This window comes from Salmo trutta, chromosome 28, assembly GCF_901001165.1.
Source record: "Salmo trutta chromosome 28, fSalTru1.1, whole genome shotgun sequence".
Classification (NCBI taxonomy): domain Eukaryota; kingdom Metazoa; phylum Chordata; class Actinopteri; order Salmoniformes; family Salmonidae; genus Salmo; species Salmo trutta.
Window position 1 is genome coordinate 25,735,947 of NC_042984.1, and position 12,961 is coordinate 25,748,907.

General features: G+C 42.6%; 1 protein-coding gene across 2 annotated transcripts in view; it reads right to left on the reverse strand.

The window, feature by feature from the left end:
• Positions 1–244: 244 nt before the first annotated feature.
• The window catches only part of LOC115165868 (pleckstrin homology domain-containing family M member 2), a 38,758-nt gene continuing 26,041 nt past the window's right edge, over positions 245–12,961 (reverse strand). For both annotated transcript variants that reach the window (XM_029719313.1, XM_029719312.1), the window contains 5 exons: positions 7,194–7,259; positions 5,131–5,290; positions 2,841–3,020; positions 2,012–2,128; positions 245–1,867 (listed from right to left, as the gene is read on the reverse strand). In XM_029719313.1, the coding sequence (XP_029575173.1) occupies positions 1,730–1,867; positions 2,012–2,128; positions 2,841–3,020; positions 5,131–5,290; positions 7,194–7,259 (661 nt within the window). In that variant the 3' untranslated portion in view covers positions 245–1,729. The remainder of the gene's footprint in view (positions 1,868–2,011; positions 2,129–2,840; positions 3,021–5,130; positions 5,291–7,193; positions 7,260–12,961) is intronic.

Here is a 12,961-nt window from a genome sequence, read left to right on the forward strand (position 1 = left end):
CAATTCCAGGATAGCAATGGCATTGGACAAATTCCCCTCTCGTCAATAGCAACACAAAAATCGAATTTTGACATGTCTACATCAGTAATTAGCTACATTGTCAAAATAATATTTGTGAGGATGATTTACTTTTACTTATGTATCAATAGAATATGAGGTGGGTGATAGATTTTGTTAGGGGTAAATTGGATTAATGCAATGACAAATCATATGAATGAAGTAGTATAATCACTAGTCAACTCGATTTTTTCCCTAATGCATATGGATTGATTGTAGTATAACTACAACCAATGGTCTGTTGTGGCTCAACAGCGATATTACCACTTCATTGTGTGTTCTCCCAATGGGACGAAATAACTAATGACTACCTTCTATTCTGAGCAATATTAAAACTACAGGGAGTATAATAAAGTAGGGATGCACCAATACCTCCACTAGTCGTAGAACATAACGACATTGACATTTCCCACATTTTGACCAGGCCACTCTCAACATCTAAAATGCAATGACAGACACTCGCCTGATAAAGGAGTACTCACTCAAAATAACAAAGACTAGAACAAAAACTAAAAAATTAAAGTAAACATATCCCCTTTATAAATTGCACAAAATTACACTACCATAACAAGTCGTGTTACAAATAAACAACTATTTGCTTAAAATTAAAAAATAACACTGAACATGAACTTTGCACACAACCCCAATGAACTTATCAGTCCCCTCAAAATCGAACAACATGGACGAAACCCAAAAGCAATGTGCAATCTCGCATTCGATGGCAAGTTAGTCTCTCCTCTCATCCTTCTTGTTAAAAGTGTATCCATGCTAGGTTAGCCCATTCCCTGCTATGATACCAAACCATCATAACTAAAAGTGGAAAACCCAATGGTAAACCAAGATGGCTGACAAAGGCAATAGATGAGTGATGTTAACATCACAGTCCAAGTGGTAAACTCTCCATAGACATCCTTCATAGTTTAGGCCACTTCAAGTGACCGTCGATCCTTGAGCAAAATATCCATCACAACCTGTGCATTGGAGAGAAGGGTTGAGTTTTGTGAGGTATTTTTCAATTAGCAAACCTATATAAGAGGAAACCAATGTATGTCTGGATTCATGGAGGGATGGGCAATGTACATTTGAGTACGGATTGATTATAATATAAGTCAAAAGTATACTGCGCCGTACACCACACTATAAACGTGGTGCAGTCGTTAAGGTTCAAAATAACACCTTAAAGCTGTCAGCGAACAACGTCTTATTCTATAGAGTAAGGAGTGCAGTTCCTACCCTAACGTCTGTCTCAATGACAAGAGGAAAGTCAAGCAGAACATACATATTTGTGAAGGCCAGGAGTGTGAACTGAGATTCAAACTGACGTTCGCCTCGCAACATCTGTTGATGATGCGACCCCTCGTATACTTAACTTATAATCTTCATAATGTACACAAAACGGAGAGAGAGTGTTTCCCTCTATTTGGCTATTGTCATAATTAACAGGTTTGGTGTTAATGCTATTAAAACTCTGTCTCCCAATCAAATTCAATTCAACGATCAAAAAAAAATCCTCATAAAAAAATAATGGCCCATTTTCTATCCACTTCCAGAATTGACAAATTTTGAATGCGATTGACCCGAATCCTGGTGTTTAGAGAAGGAGTGCTAGTGAAAGCCTTTTGTCCTAAGCCTTTTCGTCCACCTATCTGTCACTCTGCTGTCTGTTTGTCCGTCAGCACCAGGGCTCTCTCTGGGCACGTCCCCGGGCAATGCTGTCGCTCCTCTGCCAGGCGCTCCTCATCAGAGCCAGGGCATCGCCACAACGCTTCTGCACCAACGACTCTGACACCCTCCTACGAGGCAGACACACCTGGATCATCACAAGAAAATGAAAGAGGGGTGGGAAAAAAAAGTGTGAGAAAGAGATTGAGACAGACACAGGAAATCATGTTATTGATATACTGCTTTTACTGTCACAACAAATCCTTTCCTCTTCCATTCTTCTCTACCTTACCTGGAAAATGTCTCTCCAGGCACTCTCTAGCGCCTCCAGCAGGCGGTCTCTCTCTTCACAGCCACTGAAGTACAGCACCCAGGGAGGCAGGAACTGAGCTCGGTCCAATGCAAACTCCTACACACAAAGAAAGAGATGGGGAGAGAATGTGAGGGAGAGGTCAAGACAAGAGACATACAGAGGGAGCGAGTAGAGAGTGAGAGAAACAGAAAAAGAGAAAGGGAGAATGTCAGAGAAAAACGATATGGGGCAAGATAAACAGTCAACGCCAATACCTGTCAATGCCTTTCTAATTTCCCCTCAGGGATTAATAGTAATATTTAATTGAGAAGAAAAATGGATGGGAAGCGCATCTTTCCAGTTTGAAGGTGCTCTTTGGTTAAGGGGTTAGTTGATAATGAAAACACGAGGACCCAAGGCATTCTTCATATAATTCGATAAACAGGAAAAAGTATCTGCACATTTCCAGTCAGATGCAATGGATTTTAATAGCAGCTGAGCTTTCAGTCAGTCGACCTTCATGATAGCTCATCTACTTTTAAAATACATTTCCATCAGACTGGAAGTATGCAGACTTTCTCCTGTTTCTCCAGTTTAGCATTTTGCCTCCAGCACCTTTACTAATCGTTTTTGGATGTGCGGTAGATTCAGCCTATTATCTACAATATTCTTCATATAAATAAAATGCCTTTATAGTGTTCATGTTCAATAGAACAAATTCAATCTGTTCTGAGAATTTAATTGAGACAGAAAGAAAAGACTAGAGAGCACAGGAAAGTGAGGACAACCTCCATTTGGTCAGAGGTTAGGCAGGCGTGAAGTCACTCACAACAACACAGTACTCCTTGTCGTCCTCCAGGCTGACAGAACTAATGTCAGAGAGCTCAGCTCTGCCCAGCGAGCGGAAGAAGCTGGTCTGGCAGTCCTGGTGGCATGTCAGCAGTTCCCTGTCCGTCACCACCAGGCAACAGGGGATACACGGCGTGGGCGCCACTCCCTGGGGGATCACCTGCAATCACAGATGAGGGTTAAATAATGAAAACATTTATATTGGGTGGGGGGGGGGGGCTCTAGGGAAACCAGTCTAATTGAATTATAAAATACAGACATACAGTTGAAGTCGGAAGTTTACATACACTTAGGTTGGAGTCATTAAAACTCGTTTCTCAACAACTCCACAAATTTCTTGTTAACAACTATAGTTATGGCAAGTCACTTAGGACATCGACTTTTTGCATGACAATTTTTCCAACAATTGTTTACAGACAGATTATTTCACTTATAATTCACTGTATCACAATTCCAGTGGGTCAGAAGTTTACATACACTAAGTTGACTGTGCCTTTAAAACAGCTTTGAAAATTCCAGAAAATGGCTTTAGAAGCTTCTGATAGGCTAATTGACATCATTTGAGTCAATTGGAGGTGTACCTGTGGATGTATTTCAATGCCTACCTTCAAATTCAGTGTCTCTTTGCTTGATATCATGGGAAAATCAAAAGAAATCAGCCAAGACCTCAGAAAATAAATTGTAGACCTCCACAAGTATGGTTCATCCTTGGGAGCAATTTCTAAACGCCTGAAGGTACCACGTACATCTGTACAAACAATAGTACACAAGTATACACACAATGGGACCACGCAGCCGTCATACCACTCAGGAAGGAGACGCGTTCTGTTTCCTAGAGATTAACATACTTTGGTGCGAAAAGTGCAAATCAATCCCAGAACAACAGCAAAGGACCTTGTGAAGATGCTGGAGGAAACAGGTACAAAAGTATCTATATCCACAGTAAAACGAGTCCTATATCGACATAACCTGAAAGGCCGCTCGGCAAGGAAGACTGCTCCAAAACCGCCATAAAAAGAGCCAGACTACGGTTTGCAACTGCACATGGGGACAAAGATCGTACTTTTTGGAGAAATGTCCTCTGGTCTGATGAAACAAAAATAGAACTGTTTGGCCACAATGACCATCGTTATGTTTGGAGGAAAAAGGGGGATGCTTGGAAGCCGAAGAACACCATCCCAACCGTGAAGCACGGACAGCATCATGTTGTGGGGGTGCTTTGCTGCAGGAGGGACTGGTGCACTTCACAAAATAGATGAAATCATGAGGCAGGAACATTATGTGGATATATTGAAGCAACATCTTAAGACATCAGTCAGCAAGTTAAAGCTTGGTCGCAAATGGGTCTTACAAATGGACAATGACCCCAAGCATACTTCAAAAGTTGTGGCAAAATGGCTTAAGGACAACAAAGTCAAGGTATTGGAGTGGCCATCACAAAGCCCTGACCTCAATCCCATAGAAGCTTTGTGGGCAGAACTGAAAAAGCGTGTGCGAGCAAGGAGGCCTACAAACCTGACTCAGTTACACCAGCACTGTCAGGAGGAATGGGCCACAATTCACCCAATTTATTGCGGGAAGCTTGTGGAAAGCTACCCTAAACATTTGACCCAAGTTCAACAATTTAAAGGCAATGCTACCAAATACTAATTGAGTGTATGTAAACTTCTGACCCACTGGGAATGTGATGAAAGAAATAAAAGCTGAAATTAATCACTCTCTACTATTATTCTGACATTTCACATTCTTAAAATAAAGTGGTGATCCTAACTGACCTAAAAGAGGGAATTTTTACTAGGATTAAATGTCAGGAATTGGGAAAAACTGAGTTTAAAAGTATTTGGCTAAGGTGTATGTAAACATCTGACTTTAACTGTATTTAGCCTATGTACTTAAGAGCTACTGATAAACAAAATTGAAATAATCTGAAAATCATGGAAAGATCCCTTTTCTGCAGGGAATCTTCGATTTAATCTGGAGAAACTGTACTCAAAAAGGTGGGAGAGAAGGAACGACATGTTCATGCATACAAAGGTTTTGAATACTACTAGGGTACTCTGCTCCTCATGCCAATAACATGGCAAAATCTGCTTGTACAGCCATGCATGGTCACAAATTCTTGCCCAGGGCTGTGAGCAAAGCCAAGCAGCCATGAGGTGAGTTTTAAACATGTGCTGGGAAGTATGTAGGTGATATGTGAGTGTGTGTGTACACAGTGTGTGTGAGTCAAAGTGCATCTGTGTCAGAGTGCAGCGTGTGCATCTCCTCACCCCTTTGGAGACTGACTGGCAGAGCACCAGCATCCAGTCGGACATGTCTCCCTCACTGTCAGCGCTCAGCACCAGAGGAGGCCGCTCTGTGAGGATCACCTGGAAGGCATGAGGCAACTCTGTGCTGTTGAAGCGCCGGCAACCTCCGCAGTGCTCACCCCTGGATTAAGAAAAAGATAGTACACAGATGGTCAAACAACAATTAAAAGATGAAAAGTCAACCATAGTCTACTATTTCCAATTAAATAAGAGAGGGTGAAATATTTGTTTTTCATAGCAATAGATATAGTACCTATGGGTATTTCTCAAATAATGACTTCTGATGATTCAGCAAAATAAGTGTGATCAACTATACTGCTCAAAAAAATAAAGGGAACACTAAAATAACACATCCTAGATCTGAATGAATGAAATAATCTTATTCAATACTTTTTTCTTTACATAGTTGAATGTGCTGACAACAAAATCACACAACAATAAATCAATGGAAATCCAATTTATCAACCCATGGAGGTCTGGATTTGGAGTCACACTCAAAATTAAAGTGGAAAAACCACACTACAGCTGATCCAACTTTGATGTAATGTCCTTAAAACAAGTCAAAATGAGGCTCAGTAGTGTGTGTGGCCTCCACGTGCCTGTATGACCTCCCTACAACTCCTGGGCATGCTCCTGATGAGGTGGCGGATGGTCTCCTGAGGGATCTCCTCCCAGACCTGGACTAAAGCATCCGCCAACTCCTGGACAGTCTGTGGTGTTGGTGGATGGAGCGAGACATGATGTCCCAGATGTGCTCAATTGGATTCAGATCTGGGGAACGGGCGGGCCAGTCCATAGCATCAATGCCTTCCTCTTGCAGGAACTGCTGACACACTCCAGCCACATGAGGTCTAGCATTGTCTTGCATTTGGAGGAACCCAGGGCCAACCGCACCAGTATATGGTCTCACAAGGGGTCTGAGGATCTCATCTCGGTACCTAATGGCAGTCAGGCTACCTCTGGCGAGCACATAGAGGGCTGTGCGGCCCCCCAAAGAAATGCCACCCCACACCATGACTGACCCACCGCCAAACCGGTCATGCTGGAGGATGTTGCAGGCAGCAGAACGTTCTCCACGGCGTCTCCAGACTCTGTCACGTCTGTCACATGTGCTCAGTGTGAACCTGCTTTCATCTGTGAGGAGCACAGGGCGCCAGTGGCGAATTTGCCAATCTTGGTGTTCTCTGGCAAATCCCAAACGTCCTGCACGGTGTTGGGCTATAAGCACAACCCCCACCTGTGGACGTCGGGCCCTCATACCACCCTCATGGAGTCTGTTTCTGACCGTTTGAGCAGACACATGCACATTTGTGGCCTGCTGGAGGTCATTTTGCAGGGCTCTGGCAGTGCTCCTCCTGCTCCTCCTTGCACAAAGGCGGAGGTAGTGGTCCTGCTGCTGGGTTGTTGCCCTCCTACGGCCTCCTCCACATCTCCTGATGTACTGGCCTGTCTCCTGGTAGCGCCTCCATGCTCTGGACACTACGCTGACAGACACAGCAAACCTTCTTGCCACAGCTCGCATTGATGTGCCATCCTGGATGAGCTGCACTACCTGAGCCACTTGTGTGGGTTGTAGACTCCGTCTCATGCTACCACTAGAGTGAAAGCACCGCCAGCATTCAAAAGTGACCAAAACATCAGCCAGGAAGCATAGGAACTGAGAAGTGGTCTGTGGTCACCACCTGCAGAACCACTCCTTTATTGGGGGTGTCTTGCTAATTGCCTATAATTTCCACCTGTTGTCTATTCCATTTGCACAACAGCATGTGAAATTTATTGTCAATCAGTGTTGCTTCCTAAGTGGACAGTTTGATTTCACAGAAGTGTGATTGACTTGGAGTTACATTGTGTTGTTTAAGTGTTCCCTTTATTTTTTTGAGCAGTGTATGTTCGAACCCAGTCCACTTGTTCTAACCACTTGATCCATAAAAGCTCTAGCCACAAATCCAATCTCTTGTGAAAATTACCCCACCATAAACAAACACAGCACACATGAGTATGAGCAGTATCACAGAATGACTTACCCCATAGTGATGGACATCAGTGGTGTCGCATCACTCTTTTCTGTATACTGGTACAGATTCCCATTGCTGGACAAGAGGATCACATTATTGAAATGTATTATTATATGAAATGTATGAAAGAGCTTTTCATTTGAAATGTATGATTAGCATTATATTATTACATTTAATATTGCAGTTGCATTAAAATAAGAACATGTTAAATGGTTATTGCAGCCATACTTCAACCTGTTGAAGTAAAGTTACACAACATTCTATTACAAATGTAAGAGGCAGATATGTAAAATCGGTAACACTTAAAGCATTCAAGTATAATGGTTTATTACTTGCTATAAGCATGCATGAGCCTTTATAATTTCTAATAACAAGGTGTTGTCTCCATACTGCTGTACTGCTTGTTGATATTTGGCTTTTTACTCTTAATAACTATTTAATCAAACTGTATTTAACAAATTTACCAACACCTTAGCTTTGTCCTCACACATCATTTTCACCCTGGACACTTTATCTGGACTGAGATCTGCAGGACCTCCTCCAGCCGAAAAAAGCTAAGTAACATTATGCCTTCTCATTGCATTCGCTGTACTCATAATATACAGGAGAACTATCACATTATGGTGAGGATAGCAGAGTTGCAAGCTCCGCATCAGACGCAAATCGTTAGGCAAGAGCAATTTAAGTGTAGGAAAGGATGATACAGCGTCTGTGGTACCAATAAATACAGGTAGTTGTGTTAATCCCCTGCACAGTCCCAGCAGCTAGATGATTTTCTCATGGCTTCTGGAAAGCAATGCTGTCAGCATGCTCCACCGGTGCCGCTCACTCAGGCGATATTAACTTTCAACCGGTTTTCCCCACTGAGTCAGAGCCCGAGCCTTCTCAGGTCTCTCCTCTACCCGAGTCTGAGCTGCCAAAGCCTCCCTCCCACAAATTGAAAACCCTAGTCCTTGGAGACTCCATTACCCGCAATATTCGACTCAAAAATAATCATCCAGCGATCATACATTGTTTACCAGGGGGCAGGGCTACCGACGTAAAGGCTAATCTGAAGACGGTGCTGGCTAAGGCTGAAACTGGCACGTGTAGATGGCATAGGGGTATGTTGTCCATGTCGGCACTAACAATGTTAGGATGAAACAGTCAGGTCACCAAGCTCAACATAACTTCAGCTTGCAACTTAGCTAGAAAGATGTGTTGGCATCGAGTAATTGTCTCTGGCCCCCTCCCAGTTAAGGGGAATGATGTGCTCTACAGCAGCTCTCGTCTTCTCTATCAACATAGACAGGGCACTAACTCCACAATGTTAGCCAGCCTGACAGTCTGCCACTAGCACAGTCAGTGTAGTCAGCACAGCTTTACCCATTGAGACACCCGTGTCTGTGCCTTGATCTAGAAAAAAAATGAATGCATTTGTCTTTTGAGCTTCAAGTCATGAAATCTATGAAATCTATGGTGAAATCTATGGAGTTCCCTGAATTTCTAAATCGGACTTCGTAGTCATGGCAGATAACATTTTTGGTGACATCAATATTCACATGGAAAAGTCCACAGACCCACTAAAAGGCTTTCAGAGCCATCATTGACTCAGTGGGTTTTGTCCAACATGCGTTAAGTTTACATTGGAACGGAAATGTCGCTCCACCAAACTGGAAGACTTCCAACAAGCTTGGAAAGACAATACCGTACAATATCGAAGAGCCCTCACTGCTGCTCGATCTGCCTACTTTTCCAAACGGATTGAGGAGAATAAAAACTAAAAATCCCCCCCCAAAAATGTTATACTGTCGCAAAGCCAAAGTGATGGCCTTCACTTCAGCAGTAATGAATTCATTAACCAAGACTGTCGTGAAGAGGGCATGACAAAACCTATTCCCCCTCAGGAGACTGAAAGGATTTGGCATGGGTCCTCAGATGCTCAAAAGGCTTTACAGCTGCACCATCGAGAGCATCCTGACAGGTTGCATCACTGCCTGGTAGGGCAACTGCTTGGCCTACGACCGCAAGGCACTACAGAGGGTAGTGCGTATGGCCCAGTACATCATCAGGGACAAGCTTCCGCCATCCAGGACCTTTATACCAGGCAGTGTCAGAAGAAGGCCCTAAAAATTGTCAGACTCCAGCCACCCGAGTTAGACTGTTCTCTCTGCTACCGCAACAAGCAGTACCTGAGCGCCAAGTCTAGGTCCAAGAGGCTTCTAAACAGCTTCTACCCCCAAGCCATAAAACTCCTGAACAGCTAATCAAATGGCAACCCGGACTATTTGCATTGCCCCCCCTTCTACGCTGTTGCTACTCTATGTTATTATCTATGCATAGTCACTTTAATAACTCTACCTACACATACATATTACCTCAATACCGGTGCCCCCGCACATTGACTCTGTACTGGTACCCCCTGTATATATCCCCGCTATTGTTATTTACTGCTGCTCTTTAATTATTTGTTATTCTTATCTCTTACTTCTTTTTTTAGGTATTTTCCTCAAACTGCATTGTTGGTTAAGGGCTTGTAAGTAAGCATTTCACTGCAAGGCCTACACCTGTTGTATTCGACGCATGTAACAAATATAATTTGATTTGATCATTAGAAAGCAAATTAAGGACTCCTCTTTGAACATGCATATTTCCCTATAACTCATTTGCCCTGAGCCTGCACAGAACTGCCAAGACCTAGGATCAATGGAGATGGAGTTTTAAAAAAATCCTGTATCTCTCGACGCATTTATGAAAAAAGTCATGGCCTCTAAACCTTCCAGCTCCCTACTGGACCCTATTCCAACTAAACTACTACAATAACTAATTCCTGTGTTAATCATAATAAACGTCTCCCTATCCTCCAGATGTGTATCAAACTCACTAAAAGTGGTAGAAATAAAGCCTCTCCTGGAAAATGTTAACTAAAAACCGGCCTATATCAAATCTACTTCCTGCCATCCTGAAGAAAAATTAATACGAAAGGATCCAGTCTCTTTTAGACTCCATCATAGTACTAAGACCACACTCGTGAAGGTGGTAAATTACCTTTCAATGGCGTCAGACCAAGGTTTTGCATCCATCCTTGTGCTCCTAGACCTTAATGCTGCTTGACACCATCGATCCCAACATTCTTTAGGCGAGATTGGAAACTCGAAATTGGTCAACACAGACAAGTTCTTGCCTGGTTTAGATCTTATCAGTTGGAAATATATGGATGGTTTGTCCTCTGACAAATCAATCGCAAGTTTCAGTCTTCCTCAAGGTTCTGTTTTAGGACCACTACTATTTTCACTATATATTCTACCTCTTGATGTCCTACGTAAACACAATGTCAATATTCACTAACATGCGGATGATTCACAGCTTTACAATTCAATGAAACATGGTGAGGCCCCAAAATTGCATACCCTGGAAGCCTATGCTTCAGACATGAACCGAGATGCTAGTTCTAGGTCCAAGAAACAAAGAGATCTGCAGTTTGATCTGACAATTAATCTTGATGGTTGTACAGCAGTCTCCAAAAAAACTGAAGAACCTTGGTGTTACTCTGGACCTTGATCTCTCATTTGATGAACATATCAAGAATATTTCAAGGGCAGCTTTTTTCCCCATCTTCGTAAAATTGCAAAAAATCCTAACGTTTTGCCAAAGAATTATGCAGAAAACCTAATCCATGCTTTTGTCACTTCTAAATTAGACTACTGTAACGCTGTACTCTACGACTACCCGGATAAAGCACTAAATAGACTTGACTAGAACCAAAAAATGTGATCATATTACTCCACAACTAGCCTCTCCACACTGGCGTCCTGTTAAGACTAGGGCTGATTTCAAGGTTTTACTGCTAACCTACATGGACTTGCTCCTACCCATCTCTCCGATTTAGTCCTGCCGTACATACCTACACGTATGCTACAGTCACAAGATGCAGGCCTACTTATTGTACCTAGAAATTCTAAGCAAACAGCCAGAGGCAGAGCTTTCTCCTATGGAGCTACATTTTTATGGAATGGTCTGCCTATCCATGTGAGAGATGCAGATTCTTGACCTTTGTATTTATTAGGGATCCCCATTAGCTGCTGCCAAGGGGTCCAAACACAATAAGGCACTTTTACATCACACATAAAACAAAAGATAACAGTACATAATAACATTATTGCACCACTACATATCTACATTACAAAACAACAATATTACAATGTACTTCTGTGTAGAGTTTGTGTGCTAGCATGTGTGTGCATATGTGAGTACCTGTGTCTGTGTCTTCACATTCCCCACGCTGTTCCATAAGGTGTATTTTTATCTGTTTCTTAAATCTGATTCTAATGCTTGCATCAGTTACCTGATGTGAAATATAGAGTTCCATGTAGTCATGGCTCTATGCAGTACTGTGCGCCTCCTATAGTATTTTCTGGACTTGGGAATTGTGAAGAGACCTCTGGTGGAATGTCTTGTGGGGTATGCATGGGTGTCTGAGCTGTGTGCTAGTCGTTTAAACAGACACCTCTGTGCATTCAGCTTGTCAACACTACTTACAAAAACAAGTAGTGATGAAGTCATCCTCTCCTCTACTTTGAGCCAGGAGAAATTGACAAATATAATATATTAAATGTTAGCTCCCTGTGTACATTTAAGGGCCAGCCATGCTGCCCTGTCCTGACGAATTGTAATATTCCTAAGTCCCTCTTTGCGGCACCTGACCACAAGACCAAACAGTCCAGGTGAGACAAAAGTAGGGCCTGTAAGACCTGCCTTGTTGATAGCGTTGATAAGAAGGCAGAGGAGCGCTTTATTATGGACAGACTTCTCCCCATCTTAGCTCCTGTTGTATCAACATGTTTTGACTATGACAGTTTACAATCCAGGGTTGCTCCAAGCAGTTTAGTCACCGCAACTTGCTCAATTTCCATATTATTAACTACAAGTTTTAGTTGAGATTTAGGTTTTAGTGAATGATATGTTCCAAATACAATGCTTTTAGTTGGTGAAATATAAGAAACTTTTTCCTTTCCACCCATTGTGAAACGAACTGCAGCTCTTTGTTAAGTGTTGCAGTCATTTCAGTTGCTGTAGTAGCTAACGTATATAGTGTTGAGTCATCTGCATACAGACACACTGACTTAACTAATGACATGGCTTTGAGTTAAGATTGAAAAAAAGGCACCTAGACAGCTGCCCTGGGGAATTCCTGATTCTACCTGGATTATGTCTTGCCCATTATGACCATCATTATGTTTGGAGCAAAAAGGGGGATGCTTGCAAGCCGAAGAACACCATCCCAACCGTGAAGCACAGGGGTGGCAGTATCATGTTGTGGGGGTGCTTTACTGCAGGAGGGACTGGTGCACTTCACAAAAGATGGCATCATGAGGTAGGAAAAGTACGTGGATATATTGAAGCAACATCTCAAGACATAAGTCAGGAAGTTAAAGCTTGGTCGCAAATGGGTCTTCCAAAAATGGACAATGAACCTAAGCATACTTCCAAAGTTGTGGCAAAATGGACAAAGTCAAGGTACTGGAGTGGCCATCACAAAGCCCTGACCTCAATCCTATAGAAATTTTGTGGGCAGAATGGAAAAAGTGTGTGTGAGCATGGAGGCCTGCAAACCTGACTCAGTTACACCAGCTCTGTCAGGAGGAATGGGCCAAAATTCACCCAAATAATTGTGGGATGCTTGTGGAAGGCTACCTGACAGGTTTAACCCAAGTTACACAATTTTAAGCCAATGCTACCAAATACTAATTGAGTGTAACGTAAACTTCTGACCCACTGGGAATGTGATGAAAGAAATA